Consider the following 27661-nt stretch of genomic DNA (forward strand, 5'->3'; position numbering starts at 1 on the left):
ATTTTTTCTTCGTCCGAGTCAGGAGTCACCCCATCAGCTCGGGTGTCACCCCAAGATGGGTGACACCCGGGGCGGGCCGCACCCCCCGCCCCCCCCTTAGTACGCCACTGAGGCGATGCGCGCTTCTTTTGCAGTTCTGGTCCCTCTCTCTCCTGCTGCTGCTGCTCTGGGCTGAGCTTTCCTGCTGCTGCTGCCGGTCCGACGTCTGAGACGTGAATGATGGTCTGAAATTTGGCGCAGTTTCTTATATATGTTTTCGGCCCGCTACTTCCCCTCCTTTTTCGCGACCGGTACCGGTCGCGCTGCTTGTGTGATTTTCCCCTCGAAATAGGTACTTGACCTTCCCGTCCGTGAGTGGGAAGCGCTCATTTTGCTTGCAAAATCTCTGCATTTTGAAAACATTTTAAAACATTGAGTTGTTACAATAGTAAAACTATTTTGCCAACATTGAAAATTTAATAGCAAATTGCTGAATAATTTTCGAATCGAATGGAACCAAAATCGTGCCGATTCGATTTGAGGGAAGGAAGATATAAGCGATTGACGGATGACGCAATATTCCAGGGCCTTCGGCCCGGGTTTTATGGAATGGCATCCCAGTACCTTCAACAAAGACGTAAGTCTACGTCAAAAATCAAATGGGCAGCAGCGGCAGCGCAAGCAAGTCAGAGAGGGTGAAGAAAAGCCCCAAGAAATCGCTCTCTCTACTTTGTTCTGCTGTTCGTAAAGCTGTTTCTTGACCCCTTTCCTTCCGATCAGCGTACTAGCCTTAAAGAAGTAATTTGGACGTATTTAACAATATAAGAAACAATATAAAAAACATTATTCACCGTTATCTGAGGAAAATTGAGACCCATGGAGAGAATTATAACATTTTTTCAGAATATTTTGATATGTCTGATCAGTTTCTGATAGAATTTTCCAAATTTGAATGAAGCTATTGAGAGCTCTCAAAACTGCTGTCCATTTTCAAAAGTCTCGATTTGCCTCAGATGGTGGTGAAAAGTCTAATTCTAAAGTTTTTTTAAAGTCCTATAAGCTTTTGTCTTTCATATGTTTATAGGGCCCATTCAAAAAAAACTCTAGAATTGAATGGATTTTGTTACCCGATAAAATTATAATTATAATTGCCGTAATCGTGCACAAAATAAGAACCTCTTAAACGCTATAATTGCTCTGTGAAGAATTTTATCAAATTTTAGAACAAGTTTATGGTCGGTAAAAGAGTATTGTTACCGAGATTGTTACATATATTTTTTTCTTAGAGCTGCCAAGAAAAAGTTAATCAATCAAATCAGAATGAAAGTGGCTGAATGGATGGTATAATATCTTTAAAAATATATGATAAAATCAACCAAAAAATAGAATCTGGTACGTTTCGCCGAATGTCGTTTCGCCGAATGGACATTTCGCCGAAGGCCGTTTCGCCGAATGGGTCGTTTCGCCAAATGGACATTTCGCCGAATTAAAAAAAGAGATTAAAATTAAAGATAAACAAAAATTCGACGAAACGACCTTCGGCGAAATGTCCATTTGGCGAAACGAAATTCGGCGAAATGTCCCACACCCTAAAAAATAGTATCCATGAGGCATTCGGATGGCCCCAATAAGCAAATGTTAACTTTTTAAAATTTATTTTCCAGCATTTATATTTTCACGATGTAATTCAATTTAAATTCTATAAAATATTTAGAAAAAAAAGAAAATTGACATGATAAAACATGTATTTTTATGTAAGAATTCGTTTAAGAAATTTGCAAAAGGTCAAGAATATCAAAAAAAACTGTCCAAGTGGTTTGAAGAAGGCAGCTTGCCTGCGATTTTTGTTTATATTACGTGTGTAAACAAACTTTCTTGAAGACTTTGGCTTAGTAACTTTAGCTGGTAGCTTATTAGAAGTACTTTTAAAATATGTAATATTCTAACATGTTGAAAAATGTCCATGATTCCTTTTGAAATGTTGGCGTCGAAATATCAATTTAATCTACTGTGAAAAGTCTCTTATCGCACTACTGCTCCGAATTCCCCGATATTGTATTATTTTTGTTTTTGTAAAAAAAAATTGATTTAAAAATATTTTACTTGACCTACAACGTCTGCCCTAAATTTTTCGCAAATTAGTGATTATCATATTTACTCAGCACTTTTTTTAATTTATTGCTTTGTTTTCACATTCTTTGTCTGTTACAAAAATATTTCATAGGCCTTCTTATTTAGATGAATAAGCATAATTCAAGACATTTTTAAAAAGTGCATAATATGTTTCACTTGCAGTAAATATAAATGAGCAATTCCATGTCAAATAGGGAATCGGTTGTACCCGACCCTCTCCGATTTCAATGAAACTTTGTAGACATGTTATCCTAGGCATATATAAGCCATTTTTGTGTATATGGAGCCAGTTACACTCGATAATGACATTTGAGAAGGGCGTAAGTGTTTTAAATAATTTTGTATTTCTTAATTTAAATATTGCTTTATCTCGAAGCCGTTGCATCGCATAAAAAAGTGGTCAAAGACAAACTTGTAGGAATTTGGACGGGCTTTCCGAAAAAAATACACTGAAAGAAAAATACACTCCACTTTTATGAAATTTTTTGATTTTTATTTTTAAGTTTAAAAGTCAAATTTGAAGGTGAGCCCACGATTTTTTTTCGTTCAATGGTCAATATGGAGACTTTTATGTAAAATTGTCAGAAAAATCGATTCCCGTATTCGGATTTTGAAAATTTTGACTTTTAAAGCACTTTTCAAAAAACAGTTTCAGTAAACGATTTTTGTATTTTTTTAAGTGAGTTGCTCCATTCTGCATTTTTCGTCAGTCATTTTGTAACATCTTAGGCTTTTTTTCACACAAATTTTGAACGAAAAAAAATCGTGGGCTCACCTTCAAATTTGACTTTTAAACTTAAAAATCAAAAAATCTCATAAAAGTGTAGTGTTTTTTTTTCAGTGTATTTTTTTTCGGAAAGCCCGTCCAATTTCCTACAAGTTTGTCTTTGACCACTTATTGATACGATGCAACTGCTTCGAGATAACGCAATATTTAAATTACGAAATACAAAATTATTTAAAACACTTACGCCCTATCGAGTGTAACTGGCTCCAAATACACAAAAATGGCTTATATATGCCTAGGATAACATGTCTACAAAGTTTCATTGAAATCGGAGAGGGTCGAGAAAAAAGTACCTAAAAAATTCCTGTTTTGGGCTGAAATTGCTCAAATGTAATTTTTTAACATTAGCAAAGTCATATGAAACAAGTCAAATAACCAAATACCAAGGGATGCAAAAAACGCAACTTCCGAAAGTTGAAAAGTTGATTTGGCATTAAAATTTGAGTTATCAACTTAATTCTGTAGTATCAATATTATTATCATACTTTATCTAGCCTGGTAATAAATAGCATTTTTTAAGCTTCAAAAATGCCTATTAAAATAATTTTATTTTCTTAAAAAATCATTTTGTAGGTAGATTTAATAAACAATAACTACATTTTATAGAAATAATAAATAAAGCTCCTGTTTATTCCTGCCACATTTTTTTTAGCAAAAGCAAGTTTCGAAAAAATAAAACAAAGATTCAATGTTTAATCTATTTATTGACGACTTCATAAATAAGTAACACCAAGCTTAATGACAATATTATATTGAAGTATTTGTGTTGCTGGAACCTCTAGAACCTTACTGTGCTTAATTATTAACTTCTTCATATTAACAAGCATATGCGCAACTACCAAAAATTCTAACAATCTGAAAGTGATTCCCCTAATATTTGTACTACTCAAAACTCTTCAAACAAACTACTACACATTGGCGTTTTGAAAATCTACCATCTCGGCAGCCCACCATTGTTTCCGTTAATCTTTTTCGAGTTCAAACTGGTGCACGGTTTCTGCTGGCGCCAAAATTCCTGCCGATTGTTCAGGAAGTTGATGGCGTCCTTGGCAAACTCCGAAATGCCCTCCGAGTTGTCGTCGGCCTTTTTCAGGTCCGGGTGCTTCAGCAGATTCTCCAGATATTCCTTGTCCACGTAGAGATCTCCGAGAAGGCGACGTGCGGCCCGCTTGTCCAGCTCTTCCCGGGACAGAACCGGCTTTTTGGCGGACTTGGGTTTGTCCACTTTAGGGGTTTTCTTCTGGGCCGGGGGAGGTTGGTTTTTGGCGTTGCTGCCGATGGTGTTCTCGATGGCTTCCTGGGTTTTTTGGACTCCTGAAAAAAAATTATATCAAGTTTAAAGCTGTGAAAAAATATGGAAATCTTACCCAATCTGAAACTGGCTAGTTCTGGCCGAAGTCTCAATCCACGGTGGAAGAACATCAAGCTATGCTCAAATTGACCCAAATAGTAGAGAGCTTCAGCTTTTTGGTAAATTGCTCTAATGTTGGATTTATCGAGAAGAAGAGCAGTTTCAGCGTCCTACAAAAAATATATTTAAAAAATAACATTATTTCAGTTAAATTCAAAATTATACCTGTAAAGCCTTAGCAGGTTCTCCGAGCTGAAGATAGCACTTGCTCCTAGCAACCAAAGCACTCTGATCATTGGTGTTCATCTCCAAAGCCTGAAACACAAAAAAAGCATTATTCTCTGCTTCAATTTCATGCCCCAATATAGTAATCTTAAAACAAATAAAAATTGTGTGCAAAATAGTGCCTTGGAGATAAAGTGGACCGCGTTGTCCAGATTTCCGTTCTTGATCTCACGCATTCCCAGCGTCAGAATGGCTCCCGGGTCGGCCTCGGTGTCCGTTCCGGGCAGCTGGAGCGCCTCATGCCGTTCCTGGCGGCGTTTGTTCAGCAGGTTCTGCTTGATGTCGTAGTTTCCTGATAATGAAAGTTAAAATTTTATTTTACAGAATTTAATTTGGCATATTCATCATCCATTCACCAATGCTAACAGCAGCTGCGCGATCCTTATCGGTGTAAACCTCATCGAAATAACGCCGTTTTTTCATATCAACTGGTTCATTGAAGAGATCCCTATAAATTAAAAGGTTTATTTAAAAAAAAAAACTCTGTCCTTTTTAAGAATAGCTTGACAAGTTTAAAAATTTTCAGTGATTGATATAGAAGAACATCACGTGAATTTGATAACAACACACATTTTAATTTCAGCATCGATTTTTTTCTGAATTTAATAAAATTAGGAAAAAAAAGTTATGTTATTGGATTTGTGAAATTTAATTACATTAATTTGAAGTAAATAATTTCGTTCCAAATGACTCAACTTTCTGAATATTAAGGAAAATGCTAAATCAGGCCAACACATTTCATTTTAAAAGCATTCGTCAACACAAATTTAATCCATAAATTCAACTGAAAAGTCGACAACATTGTCAACCAAAGTAATGTAAAATGCGCGAAATTGGCTTAAATATCAAAAGAGTGCAAAATAATTCAGATTTGAAAAATAAATCGAAAACTTTAACGACATAGAAACACAGACAACAGACGTTGCAGCTAGAACAAAATAATTTGAAAATCGTGTGTACGCAAGTAACTATTCAGCACTAGCAAATAATCATAAATCAGCAACAGATTGGCATTCTATTGCTAATTAGTCACGCAACAGCATTTGCAAATGCGTTTCAGCACTTATTCAACTGCACTGTCCAAAGCTGAAGTTGCTGCTTAAGTGCAACTGCTATGTCATGCTGTGCAACTGTTATGTCATGCTGTTTCTAACAAACTGGCAACATTGTTCTCATTTTGAGAGGAGAGTGAAAGAGAGAATGCGAGAAAACAACAGCCTTCTCACTTTCTCGTATCGCCCCAAAAACATCAACAACGATTGAAAGCTGTCGAAGCTACACCCAAAGTTTAAGATCAAGCGGATAGTCCTCTTGTAGAAAAACGAGAGGAAAGTACTATTTGGCGAGTGTATAGACTTCTCGCGCTTACAACAACAGCAAATCGTGTTCATTCGTTCAAAATGGATCTAATGACAGAATTTATCTTAATGATTCACTCCACCAACATTATTGTTGCGACCTGGGAACACTGTCGGTTTGGTAACCGCTTGCTACCTGTGGCTCATGACTGTCAGCCATCTGACAGCTTCTTCGATGTCATCCAACAACAACAATGCGATGTCACTCCCAGCTTCCGGTCCCCATTCTGTATTTATCTTTGCGACTGAATAAACGTGTTTTATAGTTCTTTATTAAATTCTACGCGTTGTTCTAGTGGTCTCGGTGGTGGTCCACCCCGAGACCACAAGTTAGTAAAAATTATAATGTCCGTAATAAGCACGGAATGATATCATTTAATTCTTTAATTCTTTAGACCGGGAATATACGTTTTCCGGGATTTTTATATGTTTGTTTGCTTTATTTGAAGCAAACTAATACTATATTTATGCTACAAAAATTATGATTTATCCGATACTAATTGTAAATGTGTTTCCTTTAACAATTATTAATTTAATGGATTTGATAAAATTTTAATGGATTTTAATAAATATTGAGGTTAAACCTAAGTTAAGATTTTTCACAATACATTTCAAAATTATTTTTTGAAGAAGATGAATAGGTAGTGTCCAAATGATGAAAATTGGTTCAATTGTTTTTAAAATATAATCGATAAAAAATGATGGCTGAATTATTCACACACTAAAAACATATTTTTAAAAATGTCCAAAACAGAAAATTAACGTTATTTTCTGATCTATTCAAAACAAAATTTTCAGAAATGGATGACATCACTTTAAAATTTGATTTTTTTAAAGATATTTAAATAACTTGAAAATAGCTAGAACTAAAACAAATGTTTTTTATGATTGATGTTTTCACAAAAAAAAACCATCACAAATTTTTTTCTGTAATTGTTTTGATGAAAAAGAGATGAAATGTAAAGATCGCAATACATTTAAAATTGCGTTGTAAAGTATCAAGATACTATTCTTGCACCCTAAGGTCGGACTAAAAATGTCTAAAAAAGAAATTTTAATAGTTTTCTGATCTCATTGAACATATTTTTTCAGATATGAACGACACTTCCTTTAAATTTGATTTGTATCTGATAAATAACTTTTAAATAGCAAGAACTAAAAAAACGATGCTAAAAATCAAGTTTTCACAGAAAAAAAAATCTAAAAATGTTCATTGTAAATTATCAAATGCTAAAAGGTTGAATATTTTTTTCAATAAATTTAAAATTGCGTTGAACGTCCGAAAAAAAATATCTCCACGGGCAAAGAAATTGTTCCTAATCAAATCTCTACACGGAGAAAAAAGAGTTCCCAAAATCATGAACAAGCGTTCATGAAAATGAGAACCACGAACAAAGTGTTCAAATCGTCAGTTGTGTGCTATCTTGTGACAACGACCATTTAGTACTTTTCGAGAAAATCGATTTTTAAAGTTTGTTTCTATATAATTTCAAAATTATGAATGATAGAGCCAAACTTTTTGAAGCAATCGGTTCGTATGCTATCGCTTAACAAACGCTCCAAGTTTCAACTAATTTGGTTACATCAGTTAAAAGATACAGTAAATTATGTAAACAAAAATCTGAAAAGCACGTGTCACAAGTGTGTTTCGAAAGTAAAATTGTACTACGTGTCACAAGTGTGCACAGAATTCCCATACAAACTAAAATAGGCTTAAATCAATAGTTTAACCGACTTAATCAGTATATTTTCAAAAACAAAAGATTGCATTGCCTTTAGAAAGTGTGTGTGTACATAAATTTGTGAAAAACAAGAAAAATTTTCCACATTTTCCAACAACATGTATGACGTGTCACAAGTGTGCACAATCATTTTGATGATAAATTGGTCTATGCCACAAGTTTGTATTGCGATATCCGGGAAACGGAAGCGAGTTTCTAAAATCGGGTTAAAGCATCTTGTAGTGTTTGTTAAGTATAGCAAAACGTCATCATTAACTCATTTTCGACCAAAATGGTCTATGTCACACGATAGCACACAGCTGACGAAATGTCATGGTACGTTTTTCAAAAATGTACCATGGAATTTGAACACTTTGTTCCTGGTTCCCATTTTCATGAACGTTTGTTCACGATTTTAGGAACTTTTTTTTCTCCATGTACATATCATTGTGGAAAATTTCCATTCAAAATACCCATTGAAAATACACTAGAAGGTCCGTTATATCACAAGCAAATTGTTTTTTTTTTTCAAGTTTTTACGAGTTGAATTGTTTTTTTTTCAAGGTTGGTATGCAAATTATACGGTTGTTAAATTACATAAAAAAGCATGCACATCACCTTTTTTTTACATAAAACAATACTTCAAAACCAATTACACAAGGAGATGACTGCGTTTTAGCTTGTACAGATATCGAGCCGTTGAAGAGTTCAAGCAACATGAGTTTAACTTTTCAGCGATGTAAGTTTCCCATTCAGATGGGTACATATTTCTGTGTGTAATATTACATAAAATAACATAAAATAATACATAACATATTTTACACTCAGGCCTTTTACATGCAACTGAATTTCTACTTACAGTGTATGCTACCCCATGAATTTAGAATGTGCAAGCAGTTTTTGCATTTTTTTAGGCTTGGGTTACTGACATCTTCAGAATTACAAGCATTAACAAAATGTTCATGGTTTTAGTCGTATTCAAGTCTATTGTGCCTTCATGATCTCGATCGATGTTTTTTTTTATTGTCCCAGTAGTTTGACCTCTTTTTCAACCAGGTCACATGTCTCTTTAAACCATCCAAACCAACCAAAAACTTGTTTCACTTGTACCCTCATTTACCCCTACCCCCAACTCACCTGTACTTCCGCGGCGCATTCTTATTATCACTGACCTCGGAAAAGTGTTCCGAATGTTGCCTCACCAGGTGCGTCTCCAGCTTGGGCTGACTCAGCTGATGGGGCACCGAGAGGGTAGTCGGTCCCGGTCCCCCATGATGCCCAGAATGACCACCACTTCGATCAGCTCCAGAACTACCACCTCCTCCGCTGCCACCACCACCACCCCCGCCGGAACTGGCGCTGTGCGTCTGATGATGGTGATGGTGACCTCCGTCGTCCCCGTCCTGCAGTCCCACGCGGACAAAGCTCTGCAGCAGCTCGTCGTCTCCGCCGAGGATCGTGACGGCCGATTTGCTCATTGCCCTTGAAATGATTCTCGTTAATTAGCACAAGTGACACAGTTTACCAACCGGAAATGGCACACCTAACCAACGGAATGTACGGACGACCGACGGAGAAATGTTCAACTTTTTATTGACTTTCAATCCCGACACTCGACGAGAAGTGAAAGAGCTGTTGGAACACCTCGGGTGCCGCAGAGTCATGGAAACAAACACTCTTGATAATCGATTTGTCATGGAATGGGAAGGGAAGTTCCCTTTTTTGTGTCGAGAAGAAATAAAAAATCGGAGAATAAAACCCACATGACCGAGTGTCCTGGCCTCCGAGAGAGACTGGCGAAAAATCGAGGAATGCAAAACAGGCAAACAGCGAGCAGCAGCAGTTGTAAACGGGAATTCTTTCGACAAATACCTGAAAGCGGTATAACAAATAGTGTATTTCATTCCGTTACATGTGGAATGTAACCAGAGGTTCCAAGTCCAAGTATTATGTATCAATTTAATTTATAAACAGTAAAAAAAAAAGTTTGATCAACCCTTCTACAGACTGATTCAAATAACCCTTTATCACATAAATTTTTGTTATCGCAAATGTAAGATGATGTAGAAAAGAAATGTTGGATTACGGTAATCGGGCAAGTACGTGTGTCAAACGCGTTCTGAACTGAAATCGCTTTGGCCAGTTGTCGCACACAGCGTGTGTCAAGATAGCACGACAAGATTGAAACTTCTTTCATATAAAGACTGACAATAATGCATGGAGTTTTTTTGGTTTTTATTAAATAAATCAGGATTGAAATTGAAAAAAGCGTTCTTAACTCAATTTGGCCCATAATATGTTGAATATTGATTGTATTAAGGAAAAAACGAAGTTTATAATTGAATTTGCAACATTTTGTGTTTTATTATTACTGATAATTTACCTTCCCAGAATATTTTTGTAAAAGATGTTGGACTCCTTTTTAAGAAATCTTATAAAAAATAAAAAATAGACCAAAAAAGGGTTCAAACAAGTTTTTTGTTTGAAAATGATTTACAACCCCTGCCAGTAAATGGAAATGGCACCGTGAAATATGTAGAGTCTGACTGTGTTCGCGTGATTGGCAGTCTTATTTTTTCCGCCAAAGGGTTGTGCAAACGGAAATGATACACCGAAGGCATGCAACCAAAACTGTTGTTTACTGACTACGTGAAGAATTTCGCACTCTAACTTTTGTTTTGCTACGACGTACTAAATTTGAATTTCCAACGAAGGTATGCGCTCCTAGAATCAACAGGTTGGTGCGAAGGCTGAAAGCTCTGAAATGGTAAGGATATTTTTAGAACTTTTCCGGTTGAAAGAGAATTTCTATTTGGGTAAACACCTGAAATTCGCTATAAATAGAGTGCTAATGGTGCAATCAAATAAACATCATAAAACAACCCCTCCCACTTCAAATCAAATTTTAGAACTCACCTGATCATAAAGCCCCAAAGCTTTGTAAAAGTTTCGAACCTGCAATGGAAAGAGAAAGAGACCACAGGACATCCCATTAGTACCGTTTATCCTGTACTAAACCCAGTTTGAGCTTTCGCGCGTGGCCTTGCTTACCTTCATGTACTTCAAAGCTTCATCGCGCAGGTTTTTGCCCGCCACCTCGATTTCGTCCACGACGGGCTTCGAGTTTTTGGACCGCTTTTTGATTGGTTTGTTCATGGCGCGTTTTTGGATCCGCTGTAAGGATATGAAAGAAAATTTGAAATGTTTAGATAACGTTCGAAAATGAACTACACTTTTCATAAATTCAAACCACAGACAAAAGACGTAGCAATTAACAAATAGGTTCACAAATTTTCAAAACTGTCAGATAATTATTGGTTGATAGTTGAATGATAGTGAAATCATAGTCTACCGTCAACTGGGCCGAACCGGGACTACAGTCTGGATAGAAACAGCACTTTTTAGAACATTAAATTTGGAAAGCAACGCATTTTTTTTAATGTTTTGTTCTCATAGTTTTAAATAGCTTTAAATTGTCAATGCTTCATTTAATTTAATTTATTCGTAAAATACTTTAAAAAAAACTTTAAAAACTAAAAATACTTGAAATACTTAAAATACATAAAATACTTAAAAAACTTAAAATACTTAAAATACTTAAAATACTTAAAATACTTAGAATACTTAAAATACTTCAAATACTCAAAATCAGTGTTGAAAATCCGACGACTATGATTAATTTGGCGATTAATCGCTGCCTGTTACACCTCACGAATAAGACTGCTGAGAATAATCTTTATTCTCAAATTGCCACGACTAGCTGTCATTCGTCAAGAGTGCAGACGATGATTGTATGATGATGACTGCTGGTGTTAAATGGGGAAAATTATAATCAGATCCCAGCAAGTTGGCGACTAAACCCAATCATTGAAATTTGTATTCGTCTATGCCACAGCCAGCGATCAAGTGTCAGTCGAGAAAGAAACGATCAAAGCATACTCAGAGGGCCTTTCTTCAGGCAATCGTTATTCGCTCGAAGTGATTTTTTTTCAACATTAATCAAAATACTTAAAATACTCAAAGTACTTAAAATACTGCAATTGAAGTATTTTCACGATTTTAAATATTTTTATTAAATATTTTTATTAAAATACTACAAATATTATATATTTTTATTAAAATACTACAAAACAATGAAATGGCATAAAAATAACAAAAAAAAAATTAAAATGCATAAAATACTTAAATGCGTTAAAACCTTAGAAAATTTCAAAACTTGAAAAAAATGTACAAAATATGTAATGAAATCGAATTGTCAGACAAACTCCGATGAATGATGATGAGTGTTCGTATTTTATTATTTGGTTAGAATCTTTGTATACGCAACGCATATGTTATGCCCAAAGTAGACTTTATTCATAGCCATTTAGGGTTAGTGAAATTTCACGATATCGCGGACAGCGTGAAATCCGCGAAATTTGGCTTTTTCCGCGAAATCCCGTGAAATTGTATGTTTGTGTGAAACTGTAACGATATTTCTCAAAATAATTTATCAAACTCAAATAGAAATGAAAATAATCTTATGAATTACTGTAAAGTTAAGCGAGTGAATACCCTGGTAACTAAAATAGGGTTAGTGATTTTTGACGATTTCGTGGACGGCTTCGTGAAATTTATCATTTTTTCAAATCATTTTTTTTTTTAACCAAAATAATAAATATGTGATCCATAAAGACTATTTAAGTAAATTTTATTAGTTTTTAATTTATATGTCACCTCCGTGTACGCACGAGTGCAAGCAGCAGTCAAGTGCTCAGTGCTCCATCGTTTTGTCGAAATTTTTCGCCGTAATTTACCGTGATTCGCCGCGAGTTTGCTCCAACAGCATGCCAAGGGCCGGCCGTGGCCGTGGCAGTTCGAGTGCGGCCTCGAAAAACCCGCGAAGTTCGTCTACCGGCCGTGTGCAAAAAGGTAAACAAACCAACGCCGCGTCGTCCGCCATCGCGCCGGGGAGTGTGTGCGCCAAAGGATTTGACCCCAAGTTATTACACCCTAATTACCGTGTCCAGGGCCGCAGCCCTATAAGGCTCCGTTCAGCTACTTCCGGCAATCTGTCGACCGATGGCGCTTCAACATCCGCCAACATTCCCACTAGTAACAAGTTCGCGAGACTGAGTGACGAGGAAAGCAGCTACAACAACACCGACGGTAGCACTACTGACGACGACGACGACCATGGTCGTGCACGGAAGAAAGTGATTTCGCCAAAAAAAGTAATTACTCCAAAGGAACGACGACCACCACCAATTTTCGTTTTGGACACGTTGGCGGACGATGTTGACGAGCAGCTGGAAGGCCTCGTGTACTGCCTCAAAATAGGTAAATCGTCAGTGCAAGTGTTCACATTTGACCAAAAGAACTTCGACCTGGTTGTGGAGAAATTGAAGCGTAAAAGCTTCAAGTTCTACACATTCGACCCCGTGCAGAAGACAGCTGTTAAGGTCGTCTTGCAGGGGTATCAAGACCGCCCGATCTCCGTCCTCAAGGAGCACCTCTCGGGTGTCGGAATAACGCCGCGAGACATAAAAGTCCTCTCGCGGAAGACAACCGTCACAGGTACACACACACTGTACCTTTTGTACTTCGACCGCGGCACCGTCAAAATTCAAGACCTGCGGCGGACTAAGGCGTTGGACGGTTTTTGGGTAAACTGGCGGTTTTACTCCAAAAATCCGACGGACGCAGCGCAATGTCACCGTTGCCAGAAATTCGGCCACGGCTCGCGGAACTGCAACCTCCAGCCCCGCTGCGTGAAGTGCGGTGAGTCACACCTCTCGGAGGTGTGCGCACTGCCACGAAAGGCGGACTTGGGGGAAAACGCAGAACAAACCAAGCCGCGCGTAAAGTGCGCGAACTGCGGCGGTAACCATACCGGTAATTACCGCGGATGCGTCGCGCGCAAGTCCTACCTCGAGGAGCAGGAAAAGAGGAAGAAGAAAGCAGCAGCGTCCCACCCTCCTCAGCGAAGTACGAGTGCAGCCGTTCCTGCAGCTGGCCAGCGAACGGTTCCAGCGGACAGCTCAGCGTTCCCTCCTGGCTGGGGGCGATCGTTTGCCAGCGTGGTCGCTGCCGGCAGCGGCAATGCGGCCCAGCAAGAAGTGACCGGGGAAGATCTCTTTACCCTGCCGGAGTTCTTTGCTCTCGCGGGGGAGATGATGACGCGGTTTCGGAGCTGCCGTAACAAGGCGGAGCAATTTCTAGCCCTCGGGGAATTAATGATTAAGCACATCTATAAAGGATAAAAAACTGTGATCTAGTTTTAAGCTTTCTCTATTTCTATCCCCTTTTCCTAGCAAGTTTATTAAGTTTTTTTTCTTAATTTTTCTTACTCTTGGCAACACCTTTATTTACAAGCAATAACTGTTCCAAAATGGATTATGATGTAACACACAGCTGAAAGGAACTCCAAAACTCTGTTTTGTACCTCAAAAGAACTTATTGTATCTGATTATTCACCAATAAAACCGAATTTGAAAATTTGAAATTTAATTTATATGAACCATTTGAAGAATTGTTCAGTTTTTTCAAAAACTAACTAAATTTAGTAATATTTTCATTCGTTGTAATAAACATTTAGCTGCTATTTTATTTTAAAGGTATTGTTTCAATAGAAATTAAAATAACCCAGCTTTGTTGTATTCAAAATAAAATGAAGAGTATTTTTTATCTTTTAAATCACCTTTTCAAAACATTTCAGATCTTTCTGAGTCCTATTTAATTTTAACAATATTTGATTATTTGGGTGGATGATTCCCGTGAAAGTTAAAAAAAATCCTTTTTTTTTTTTGTTTTCTGTTCTCATTTGAATTAAAAATTTCGATTTTGTTACAAATTATTTTATTTTGCCCATTGATTTTTAATTAAGTGTTTGACAGAGATTTTCATCTCTTTAAAAATTATTTTGAATGGGCTAACTGTCGCAGAAAACTCATTTTTTTACTCATTTTGGCTGAACAAGATTGTTTAATCTTGCTTTGATATGAAATTTAATGAAATGTGAAATGATAAGACTGAAGCAAATCAGCGAAAACTTGTTAGCTTTACTAGGCGAATATTAAATAAAGCAGTTCAGTCATTTAGAAAATGCATACCCTACATTTTGTTTCAAAAAATATATAGAGCTCATCTATAAACCAGGTGGAAACTTTTTTTTAAATGATGAGATTTTTTTTGTGTCACGTTCAAATTAAGTGAAGTTTTTTTTATTTTATTGAAGAATAATATATAATGAAGCATAAGAAGTAGTTTCTGTGATTTAAGCATAAGATTTTCAGAGTTATTTTAACATTTTTCATGTTCCGCGAAATTTGCGTGAAAATTTGTGTTTTGAAATTGAGGTCCCCGTGAAATTTGCAATTTTCGAGCATGAAAAATCACTAAGCCTAGCCATCATCATTGATTAATTTTCTGTACTCCAATATAAACACTTTCAAATGTTCCAAATTTCTGCTTCATTTTTGAAAGGTCCAACATAGATGGTTTAAGACCTCTAAACTGCCCCTGATCGCATAAATGTCCCATATGCATTTTAATCGATTTTGAGTTAATGATGCAGTTTGATTCAAAATTGTTCTAGAAATCAGGAGGCAATCCAGTTTTTTGCGAAAACTTAACACGTAGCCTTATGTATGGGACCCACTTTAAATGCGTTTTTATCAGCTTGCTGTTTTTGCATATGGGACATTTATGCGTACATGGGCAGTAAAGTACTTAAAAATAAACACAGTGTAACCAACTGATTGCAGATTATGCAGTACAAAACCATAACAAAATGTAGTTTTGAAACAAAAGCAATCGAAAACTGCCAAAAATAAACTCCCTTGCACTTTTGCTGTACAGAACAAGGTTGCGAATAACCTTCTGTTGACCACGTTTTGATAAAAATAAAACTTAAAGTTGGTTTGGTTTTTTAAGTTATTCTTCTAAAATGTTGCTTTTTTCTAAACATTTGTCTTAATTTTTCTTCAAGATTTTCTTTTTAGAGATATGTAAAGAGATATGTTCTATGTTGTTATTCTTTTCAACAAATTTCAACAAATAATAAAAAAAATACAGATAAAGCTTTATTAAATCCTATCAAGTCGGCATTCAAAGGACAAGGTACGCGAAACAACAAATCGCGATATTACGAACTACATCGAACTGCGACATAAATCTAATAAGATAATCGATTTTACATGGTGGGTGAACGTTTTGTTGTGGTTCCACTGCTGCAGCAAAGTAACAATGTTACGATGATGGAGCAATATAAAATCCACGGTTGGAGGTGGATGATTTATGCTGTTCGATTCACCGAGCTATTGGAACCAAATAAGCACTGACGTTGGGGTCATCAATCGCGATGAGTTATGGGGTCATTGATTTTAAGGAAAATGGAACTCATGAAAGTTAATGAAAGTTAGAAGAAAGTTAACTGTTAAAGCAAGTAGTAGTAATCAAGTTACGTTAAAATGTATTAAAATCAGGCCAAATGAAAAAATAATCATTTGACATAATTATGAGAAGTTAACCAGTTGTTACAATCGAGAAATCCGATTACATTTCAATTCAAATTTTACTTTAAATCCAAACGCAACTATTCAAGAAGCAACAGTATCCTTTTGCCTAACCATAATGGAATACATCAGGAAGCTGAGCCAATTGAAAGTTTTTCAACACTCTTTCAAAGAGCCATCCGAATTTTACGCCAGTGTACTGGTTGTTCCAAACCGAGTGGCTGGAGTGTCCGGGTTAGATGTGCTGAGTGAAAATTTCAAAAAGTTTTCAGTAAACTTAACATGCACACTAATTTCGATTACGATGTTCTTACTCGTTTCTGTGAGCACGATGTACGAAGTTCGTCACAACATCGACGATCTGATATTTTGCTTCGTAACAATTGGACTTTTTCTACAAGCTTCGATGAAAATTTTCACTCATCTCTACTATCGCCAAGATCTGATGTGGATCCAGGAATACACGAAAAAATTGTACCAGGAAGAATGCATAAATCACAAGAAAGTGCTGATGGACTTTGTCACAATGCTGCATGTATTGATGAAAGTTGTTTTGGTGTGCTACGCAATTACGAGCATGTCCATGATTTTGGGCCCATTAATGTTAACGTTGTTATCAGGACAAAAACTTCTTACTTTTGGATTTTGGTTCCCGTACATTGACCGTAACTCGTGGCTTGGTTATGGATGTAACTTTACGTTGCAACTAATATTGTCACTTTTCATAACCTGTGAATATATGGGGCTTGACATCATTTATTTCATGACAATGCTTAGCTCCGTAAATCAGATTGATTTGCTGATCATCAAAATCAAAAATATTGGAACTCAAATTGAGCAAACTGATGCCAAGTTGCAAGAGTCTTTGATGGAAATTGTCAAACGTCATGAAGAACATTTGAAGTAAGTTTTAACATGTTTTAAACAAAACTTAGTGAAAAATATTAAATTTTAGATTTGTTCGAACGGTTGAGAACATGTACAGAGGATATTTTTTCGTACTGTTTGCTACTCTTGGATTCACGATTGTTCTGGTTGTGTATGCTATTGTAAAGGTGAGTTGAAATTTAATCAACCACAAATCAAATTATTAATCTGACAATTTCTAGCTCTCATGGATCGCAGGATATGGCTCTGGAATATTTATAACCTACCAATTGTTTATATTCTGCCTCGTACCAACAGTTCTTGAAATTAAGGTATAACAATTACTGTTCAAAGAATATCCAACCCCAAATCAAAAACTTTTCAGAAAGAAGAGCTCCAACGAGAAATCTACAACATTTCCTGGTACGAGTGGTCACGTCAAAATCGTAAATCGCTCCAACTGATGCTGCAAACTGCCCAGCAGCCCAACTGTCTATCGCTGATCTTCTGCCCGCTGAACATGCCCACCTTTGTGGAAGCGATGAGAATAATCTACACAATTTTGACGCTGCTGCTGACTTTCAGGAGTGGTGGCAATTCACGCGAAAATGTCAGTCTACAGGTGTCGGGTGGAATGAGAAAGCTTGACAATCGCAAGCATAATTAAGAATGGTTTAAAGATTTTTCAATTAATTTTGGACAAAAAGTGTCGTTTTTATTTTCATTAAGCAAACAAAGTATAAATTTCCAACAAGACAAGCGAAACTTAACTAACAAATCATGGATATTGAACTTTTTCATTTTGATGTACTTTTGAACTATAGTTGAAGAGTAAACTGAATATCATGAAAAAAATACATGTTGTTATTTAAATATAATTGAGAGAAATTCTACGTCAAAACATACAATCAAAAGGTCCAAAAAACAAAATTTTCGATTCTTGTTTTTTGGGTATTTTTTAAATCGCCTTGAGCCTATTCAAAATCATCCAAAAAGCAAAACATGAAAATTTGGGTTATTGGACCTTGTATGTATTTACCAGTTTGTTTTTCTCCTACGATTATAATAAAAATGTAAAAATCTAAAATATTATTAAACAAAGTTACAATAGTATTTTTTTAAATGCAAGATCAAATTTTAAATTGAAAGCGATTTTATTATTTTTTTCGATAAAGCGGACCGTTCTCAAATTAAAGGCATTTTCAAGTGAAAGTTCTTGAACAATGTTTAGTTTTTATTTGAACATACTTTAGAAGGAAAAACATCCCTACAAAAGATATTTTTGAAAAACTTGGAAAAATCATATTTTTTTATTCAGTTTCTTGTTTGACTGAGATCTTAAAGTATAAACTTGTGAAAAATATCAATCGTTATCGTCATTGTATTTTTCTGAAATGAGTAAAAATAAGTTTTTCTATGTGGAACAATCTCTACATTTATTGGCCAACTATTGAATATTATGGTTAATTGAAACATTGTCTTCATTAATTTTCTGGTATTTTCAAAACTTTTAAATCAAGCTTGGAGAAAGGATCAATAAACACTTAACCATATTCCCATTCCATGGTACCTATTCGAGGTTTTGATAATTGAAAACATCTTTCCCATATTAAAAAATGTTTGTTTTTTCTAAATCGTTTTTTTATTCAATACTGTCAGTCTAACATTGAGTAAGAAAATTTGTTAACACCAGTAAAAAAACCCTTCTAATTTAAATTAATTTATTTTTTAGGAAAAATACAGCATTTCAAAACAAACCAAAACAACAGTTTATAATTTACTTATTCCACAAAATGAACTATGAATCAAATACTTTTTATTTACTGGGAAAATTACTACGATAACAGAGCATTATTTTAATTGAAAATAATCTCTAGAAATTCAATGAACCAGCTGTTTGCTTGAAAAATATTCCCACCACTTGATGTTTTGCCCACTTTCATTAATTCCCCAAAGAATAATTTAAATCATTATGATATGTGAGGTTTCCGATTGTAAGATTGAAGAATGCAAGTCATGTTTTTTCATGAAACAATGTGTTCAAAGTACTGTCAACTAGGGTGAAACGGAACTGCAGTTTTAATAGAGACAGTCATACTAATGCACTTATTCTTATTAGCTTTAAATTGTAAATGGCTTTACAAATTGATTTCAGTTAACGGTTGTAAAATAATATGCAAGTCATTAAGAGTTGCAACAGTTTTTATTGTTTGTAACTGACTACTTATTACTAAGTATTATTGTTCATTTACTTGTTGCAGTTGAACATCTGTTTTAATTGACAAATTCTCACAGTGTATATCCAATTAAATCTCTATCAATTTATCTATTCAAATTTCGCAAAAAGATGGTAAACTATTTCTCAGATTGTACCAGTCTTCAGAAGCTCGTCCCTCCAACATCATGGAATATCTAAGAAAGATAAGCCAACTGAAGGTGTTTCGCCACTCTTACAAGGATCCGTTGGACTTTTACAACCACGTCCTCGTAATGCCAAACCACGTGGCCAGCATTACGGGGCTGGATGTACTGAAAACAGACTACAAAAAGAGTTCGTTCAATTTTGTCGGTTTGATTCTGGTGATTCTGCTATTCTTCTACGTGACCTTCTTCACGGTTTACGAAATGCGTCACCACGTTGAAGATTTGATTTATTGCCTCGTTACGATTGGGATTTGCCTGCAGGTTGTGATGAAAATTTACACCCATCTGTACTATCGCGATAATCTGCTTTGGATCCAAGAGTATACGAAAGAGCTATTTCAGGAAGAAACAGCAGCGCATAAGGCGGTACTCATGGGTTACATTGAAGTGCTGAATGTAATAGCCAAAGCTGTCCTACTAGCCTACGGGTCGTGCAGTTGTACCATGCTGACTGTCCCGATTGTGTTCACGCTACTGTCGGGACACAAAACCCTCACGTTCGGATTCTGGCTTCCGTTCATCGATCGGTTTTCTTGGCATGGATGGATCCTCAATATGGTAATGCAAATCGTGATGTCCATCGTTATTGTCTCCGAAGACATTGGCTTGGATATTATATACTTCATGACAGTGATGTGCTCTGTAATGCAGATTGATCTGCTGAAAGCTAAACTTCAAAATGTAAACGCCAAGATGGAGAAAGGTGAAACGGATATTACGGAAGAATTAAATGATATCTTTAAACGTCATTATGAACACATGGAGTAAGCGCATATATGCTTTTTTTCATTTTTCTTCTAACTTGTTTGAATTGTGAAATTCAGGTTTGTTCGAATTGTCGAGAAAGTGTACAGGAGCTATTTCTTTGTTCTATTCTCCACTCTTGGAACATCGTTAGTACTTGTTTTGTATGCCATTGTAACGGTATGTTCACATATTCTCCATTGGAATTCCAAAATTAACGTTTTTAATTTTCAGCTTTCGTGGATTGCTGGATATGGATCGGCAGTATTTATAACTTATCAATTATTTGTCTTTTGTCTACTACCAACTCTGCTGGGAACTAAGGTAAGTCTTCAGAACTTTTAAAACACAATTCATAATCTCCACAAAAAATTCTGTACAGAAAGAGGAGCTCCAGCGTGAAATCTACGACATCTCCTGGTACACGTGGACGATCCAAAATCAAAAGGTGCTGCGTTTCATGCTGGAAGCGGCCCAGCAGCCAAACTGTTTCTCGATGATTTTCTACCCACTGAGTATGCCCACTTTCACAGAAGTTATCCGAACGATCTACAGCATTCTGGCACTGTTGCTCACGTTCAGAAGTGATTAATTCCTGAGCATCATTACATTTGAACGTATCACGGAAATGTTTAGAATGTTTCCACCTCACAAAATTTAGTAGACAAAAACTATCATCAAAAACTTGTTTGAACTAGTTTTGACGTTTAATAATAAACAGAATTCTCTTGAATTTCGGCTTTTTATTGTATTTTTTGATTAATATAATACTTTCTTCATACAAGTCAAATTAGGGGCTGTCCAAAAAAAAAAGTGCTATGAAAACAATCGATAATCTGTGTCTCGAGAAAGGATTTTTTGATCGATTTGGTGTCTTGGGCAAAGTTGTAGGTTATCATTAGGACTAGTCAGAAAAAAAAATCCGATTGGGCTGGTACAAATTCGGATAATCGAATCACGAAAAAAATTTATTTTTTTTCGTTGATGGATTTTTTGGATTGTTGAGCTTAAGAGCGAGTTTTTCACCAGTGTGTCACAGGTCGTATCAAGGTGCTCCGATTTGGACGAAACTTAAAAGTATGAACCCTAAAATACACGAAAATTATTTAGGATTTTTAAATCAAAGATGTCGGCCAAAATGGCGATGATGTAACATTGAAAAATGCATTTTATTTTTCAATAGACAATCAACAACTCAAATTTGACTAAATTGGGTTTGCAGAACTCGAATTTTATGTTAAAAAAAGAAAATGAAAAAAAAACGAAAAAAATGTTTTTTGTTCGTGATTGGAACTTTGGAAAATCGAGACTTCTGATATTCGAGTCTGGACTGCTTGTATCAAATGATGAAGTTTTAAGCTATTTTCTAATTATTTGCAAAATATTTTCGTAAGAGAGCGGGAGTAAATGAAAACATGCAAATCTTTTGGGTTAAAAACTAGGTGATTCGGTGAATCTGTACAACAAATTTCTCATTTTCGTCACTTAAATATTATTTGCAGAATTATTAATTAGTTTAAAAAATTGTATATTTAATGATTCATAAAAATAAATTGTAGCTCTAAAAGTATAACAGTTTATCAAAATTTTTAAAGAGAAAAAATCAAAAAGTTTTATGACCTACAGATTTTATTATTATTAGTTATTTTTTTCTCCGCGGCGCGTGGAAAACCCCAGTTTTTATTTCCAAAAAATCTTATCTCGGAATATTGAAATCATAAGTAAAAAAGTAAATCTTTCCCAGTTCCTGAGGGGAACACCCTTGAAGAGTATCGGGGCCGGCATTTACAAAGCGGATTCAGTGGCAGTTTCATTCTTAACCTAATGTTAACATGTTAAGGTTAATGTTAACATTCAATAGGTCGCCTCCCTAAGGTGTCGTGATAAGGTCCAGTTTGTGACGATACACTACCTTCCCTTTACTAAGCAATCGATTCCAGAAGGGAAAAGATCACCAGTTGTGTTGTTCCGAGCCGGGATTTGAACCCCGATTTACCGCTTACGAGGCGGAAGCGTTACCACTGGGCTACGTGGCTCGGACTATTGAAATCATCACTTCACCATTTTTTTGATTTATTATGTAAAATTTTCCGAGGAATCTGATAAAAACATTTTTAGACATAAGCTCTTTGGTCCCAAGACCTTCAAAACAGCATTTTAGGTTTTCATTTGACCTTTTCAAATGTTAGGCTAGATATTTGCAACTTCTAACATTTTTTTCCTTAAAAGCATATCTAATAAGACAGCTAAAATCGATTGAAATGTTGCGGAGCTATGATTTTTTTGAAAAGGTGGTTTTTGCGAAAATCGGCGAAAATTTCCATTTTTCGGACCACCCTAACACGGCGTGGTCACCCTAATGGCCTAACAAAAAAAAATCGGGTCTAATTATTTCGGCCAAGGAAACTCTAGAAAAATTTTGAGCCCGATCGGAGAACTTTTTTTCAGATCATGCCATTTTCGTGGGGAATTGCTGTATTAAGCCAAGAGCATTTGGAGATTTAAGTTTTATTTGCTTCTACTGTTGCCCTTTTGTATTTTTTGCAAAAGAAAGAGTTGAAAAGCACAAAATTTGTATCGCGTGCTGTTTAAACTTTCGTGGAGTTAATTATTTTTCTCCAGCAAAAGTTTTAATGATTGTTGCGAAATAAACTTCTAGAGTAGACAGCATTATGGAGGTATCCTTGAAAGTCATTTACTTTAATTTAATAGAGGCAGTCAAATGAGCTGCTCATTTTTTTTTTGCGAGGTTACTAAATTAGTTTAAAAACAAACTCGACTTCCTACCGCCTACAAGTTGTCCTACAAAAAAAAACAAACACTCAGACACACATACACAAACAGTTACCACTGGGATCCGGAAGGCCGGAGGACGACTCATTTTGCGCTTAATGAGCAGCAGTTAATCCAAAATGGGCTGGGAAATTTGTGCACACCGTGTTTCGCGCGCTTTCGAGTTCGACTTAAAGCTCCGTTCGCCTGGAAACGACTGACTCCTGAGCCACCGGTAGCAATTGGAAAGCACATTCACCACCAATGCTATCCACGAGCCAATTTTCTAATTTGCTATTTTCATCGAATCAACAAAAGTGAGGGGGCAGGAGGGGGTTTACGACGGTTGGATTTGCGATATTTGGCGGACTTTAGGAATGGCCGTAGAGTAATTTAAAAAATCTTCGATTTTTTTTATTTTTTGGTATAATTGCTGTATTTAGTTATAGATTTATTGAATGAATTGGTTTGTTTTTTTTTTTTTTACTTTTATGACACCATATCATAAGTGACTTTACTTACATATGATGTAATGTTTTACGTGTTTCCTTGTTTTAGCACGTTTTTAAAAACTCTTTTTTTACTTATAACTCACCACTATCTCTTTTTAGTGATAGCAAATGATGGGACCTCCATTTAAATGCTTCCGACAAGGGGGTGATCCGACCAGAACCAATTCGCCACCCATTTTAGACCTTGAACGGCGTTGTTGGCTACAGGTTGGTTCTGGCCTGGCCCATCACCCGTCGACTATGGCTATATCTGACTAGGTGGTGCTAAAACAATTATCCTTTCTCACCCATTTCAAGTTTTAGGCCGTCTAGGCTGATGTTTTCACCGAAGGGCTGTGATTTGTTTCGACTTTTTTTCCTCACCCTGACAGAGGAGAAATAAGTTCCGAAGGCACGTGCCGTGGAAAAAGCGCGGGAAAAACCCCGAACCTCGCGGATGGTTATTTTCAGACTTTGGTTTGGTTGCGACGACGCCCTGGCCGATCGCATCGATTCAACAGTTTTATCAATCGGAGCCAAATGGTTGCGTTGCGTTGATTAGGTGGTTAAAAATTGGTGGAAATTGCTGATGGTATATTTAGGAAAATCTTTAATAAATGTGCAGTTAAATCAGAGAGAAGGGTTAATTGAAATCACATCACCTCTTTTATTTTTGTTAATTGATAAAATACAACATACAAAGACAATAGAGAAATTCATTAATTAAATTTCAAAAATCGACAAATAGTGGAAAATATTTTAAATATGAATTAAATCTCAAAAATTTCACCTGTATATGAGGATCAGAATACAACTTTTTTTGTTTGCAAAAAGCAATGAATAAAAACTCCTGGATTTACAAAATAGAAAAGGGTAGAGTAGTCATCAAAGAGACACGGGGAACAATGATAAAATGGCTCTCACAAGTCGTAGTTTCAACTATCAGGCTCATATTTGGGGGAAAGGTGTGTCTACTAGATACACGTCTGCCATAATAGTTGCTTTGGATATGGATGCTCCCTTGTAAAGTTTTTCATACATGTTTGATTCTGGGGTGTAAAAATAAATTTTGACTAAAAATTACATTTTCGCTCATAGGCTGCCATTAACACAAAAACTAATATTTCTCCAAATTTCTTTCGTCATTTCACAGGGCATGAGTTGGGCTACAATGTCCTTTTATTAGGTTTGACCAAAATTTAGAATATACCCAGAATCCAGGGCTGTCTCATTGTTCCCCACTCTTTTCGGCCCATGGGTAACAATGAGACACTTTGATTTTTATTCATTAAACTTTTCAAAATCTATGGAAATCTTTCAAAACATGAATTGGAAGTGAATTTTGACATATTTATTGTGTTTGAACTTCATTTAACCAAAAATATAAAGTTATTTCGTAAAATATATGGATTTTACAAAATTTAAACACTTTTAAGTTTAACTTTTGTTATTTGAAGGTTCATATTGACAAAATTGCTTGAAAATGTTCAAAGCAAGTCACCTGCAATGGAACAGTATTAAAACATGATGTTTTACTAGAAATGTATTGATTTTTGTAGAGTGTCTCATTGTTCCCCAGCTGTCTCATTGTTCCTGCCAAGTACGTCAACAATGAGACAGTTGAATAACTCGGGCTGTAGACGTAATATCAATCTCATATTTTGGTCAATGTTAGAAACATAAAAACAATGTAAACAACAAAAACCTCATTAAAACATGCTGATGAAAAAAATACAAAAATCGTTGAAAGTTAAAAACCAAAAGTGTCTCATTAATGACTACCCTACCTTAACTTGTTATATGTTTCAGGTTTATGTATTGCCAATGTTTAAGAAGGTTAAAAAAAACCTTTCTATATTTTGCAACTCAAATATAAATGTACTAATCTGAAGAACACAAACCATAAAAGTGAAATTAAGTAATGATATAATGAGCACGGAATAAATATTTTATATGTACCGTAAAACGGGGTGACTTTGATAGCCGGGGTGACTTTGATAGGTTTACGATTTTTCTGCAAAATGAAGAGTACAATTAAAATACGTACGGAATGGTTCAGAATCATATTGACCGTGGTAGAGAAGTGTTCAAAGTACCTCAAGAAGAACTTTGCATAAAATTTTGAAATGTTTAAAAAGTTAGTTAACTATAATTAAGAAAATGTTGATGAAAGTCATTCAGAGCCGTACCTTGGGTCCACGGCGCCCTTGGCGAAGCATCAATTTGGCGCCCCTCCCAAATTTACGAGCATTTTGATAAATTGATGTTATTGTTCCGTAGATATTAATTAGAGATAGGTTGAATCAAAAATTTATTGTAGGAATTTAGTTGGCTTTATATTTTTCAGATTTCATTAAGGAGCAATTCCAGCCCAAAACAGGAATATTTTAGGCACTGTTTTCTCGATCATCTCCGATTTCAATAAAACTTTGTAGACTTGTTATCCTATACTTATGTAAGCCATTTTTGTGTATATGGAGCCAGTTTCACTCGATAAATATTTCTGTATCTCCAACCGTTGCATCGTATCAAAAAGTGGTCAAAGACAAACTTGTAGGAAATTTGACGGGCTTTCCGAAAAAATACACTGAAAGAAAAAAAAAACACACCACTTCTATGAAATTTTTAGATTTTTAAGTTTAAAAGTCAAACTTGAAGGTAAGCCCACGATTTTTTTTCAAACTTGAAGGTAAGCCCACGATTTAGCATTAAGAATGAATTTCAAAAAAACTTCGGTAGAAATATTCATACAATTGATTTTGGCGCCCCAAAATATTTTTTTAAATATTTTAAACTAAATTATCTAGTTATTTGTAGTTCTACTTTATAATTTGGCGCCCTTTCTGTTTCAAATATCTAATGAGGATGTTATAACTGACATGAAAATTTTGTACAATCATCGATTTCGGCGCCCCCAAGGGCCTGCGCCCTTGGCGGTCGCCAACTGCGCCAACCCCTAGGTACGGCGCTGAAGTCATTATTTAAAACTTCTTAAAGTGTCATGATTTTCTCAATGAACATGATTTTGAATCGGAAAACGGAATGCATTTTCGGGTTCTTTGGACAATTTTCCACTAGGAGAATGTTAAATAAGTTTGTAAATAATAAAAATTATGTGTCCTTGAAACACAATTAAAAAAAAATCTCCAAATTTATAGGCAATTTCAGTTGAACAAATTTCATGTAAAATGTGAAAACTTGTGATTCGTGCTTTGTAGGGGAGAGTGGGGAGACTTGATCCCCTTTTTTTGTATCGCACATAACTCTGTCAATTTCTCACAAAACTATGATCTTTTTGCATGAATTGAAAGCTTAAACATTCAACTATGTTTGACTGATAAGGGTATTTCATCAGATAAACTCTTCGAATCATGCCAAGCGTTTTTAAAAAATATTTTAAACAGGCATTTTCAAAATGTTGGGGGTAATTTGATCCCCCTTCCAACATTTTAAAGAAATCTTAAGCAAAATGTTTTTTATTCATCCAAACTTTTAATTTTCTAAAAGTAACAGCAATTTCACATTAAACCTATACGTTTGTGTTCAAAATATTACAAGTTTAGCATGTAAAATATTTAAAAACTTAAAATTTTCTTTTTTAGAACAAAATTGACCATGTTTACAAAAGCTCGTAATTTTTGTTTACAAAACTTTTGAAAAATGGTTCAAACTGCAGTAAGTTATGTACAACTATACTAAAGGAAACTATGTACGAAAACCCAGCCCAATTATTTAATCTTGAGGCTGATTCCAGTTACTGTAAAAATGCAGGGATCAAGTCTCCCTAAACGCACTTTTTTAAACAATTGATTGTAAAAATAGTATGACGATAAATTTAACGTCAAATGCGTAAGGGTTTTGGAGTTGATATGTGTATAAAACAATTCATGTATAAACAATATTTTTTTGAATAATTTTTGAGTGTTTTCTATACTTATCAAAACAAAGAAAAAAGATCTCTTGGAAGTTTTTTGCAGCACTTTTTAGAAAAATGTGTGTAACTCAATCTAAATATTTTTTAATTTTTTTTCTTTGTTTTCTACAATGAGTTTTAGTCAATTTCGCACAACTTTCTAGAACAAAGCAAATTGTTTTACCCACATGCTGACGAGATACAGGCTTGGGATCAAGTGTCCCCGGGGATCAAGTCTCCCCACTCTCCCCTATTCAATTTAAAATGCAATATAAATCGATAATTTTATAAACAAAACTAGTTTTAACAAATTTCAGGCAAAATTCCTACTTTTCAACAAT

General features: G+C 35.4%; 3 protein-coding genes across 3 annotated transcripts; 2 read left to right on the top strand and 1 right to left on the bottom strand.

Annotated features, from left to right (window-relative positions):
* Window positions 1-3583: 3583 nt before the first annotated feature.
* Window positions 3584-9395, bottom strand: LOC120418465 (uncharacterized). The gene is made up of 8 exons (XM_039580900.2): window positions 9378-9395; window positions 9158-9258; window positions 8752-9096; window positions 4892-4983; window positions 4658-4827; window positions 4476-4565; window positions 4267-4420; window positions 3584-4213 (listed from the first exon to the last, which is right to left on the bottom strand). The coding sequence occupies exons 3-8, from the start codon at window positions 9090-9092 to the stop codon at window positions 3831-3833; spliced, it is 1230 nt and encodes a 409-aa protein (XP_039436834.1). The 5' UTR covers window positions 9093-9096; window positions 9158-9258; window positions 9378-9395; the 3' UTR covers window positions 3584-3830.
* Window positions 9396-10243: 848 nt separating this feature from the next.
* On the top strand, window positions 10244-17762 carry LOC120418467 (odorant receptor 45b-like). Its single transcript, XM_039580902.2, has 4 exons — window positions 10244-10381; window positions 17065-17164; window positions 17219-17308; window positions 17362-17762. Exons 2-4 carry the CDS (start codon window positions 17087-17089, stop codon window positions 17641-17643), a joined length of 450 nt encoding a protein of 149 aa, XP_039436836.1. The 5' UTR covers window positions 10244-10381; window positions 17065-17086; the 3' UTR covers window positions 17644-17762.
* A 1617-nt stretch (window positions 17763-19379) lies between these two features.
* Window positions 19380-20780, top strand: LOC120418466 (odorant receptor 24a-like). Its single transcript, XM_052708301.1, has 3 exons — window positions 19380-20164; window positions 20225-20468; window positions 20527-20780. Exons 1-3 carry the CDS (start codon window positions 19380-19382, stop codon window positions 20734-20736), a joined length of 1239 nt encoding a protein of 412 aa, XP_052564261.1. The 3' UTR covers window positions 20737-20780.
* The last annotated feature ends 6881 nt before the right edge of the window (window positions 20781-27661 follow it).

The sequence above is a fragment of the Culex pipiens genome, chromosome 2 (genome assembly GCF_016801865.2).
Source record: "Culex pipiens pallens isolate TS chromosome 2, TS_CPP_V2, whole genome shotgun sequence".
Classification (NCBI taxonomy): Eukaryota; Metazoa; Arthropoda; class Insecta; order Diptera; family Culicidae; genus Culex; species Culex pipiens.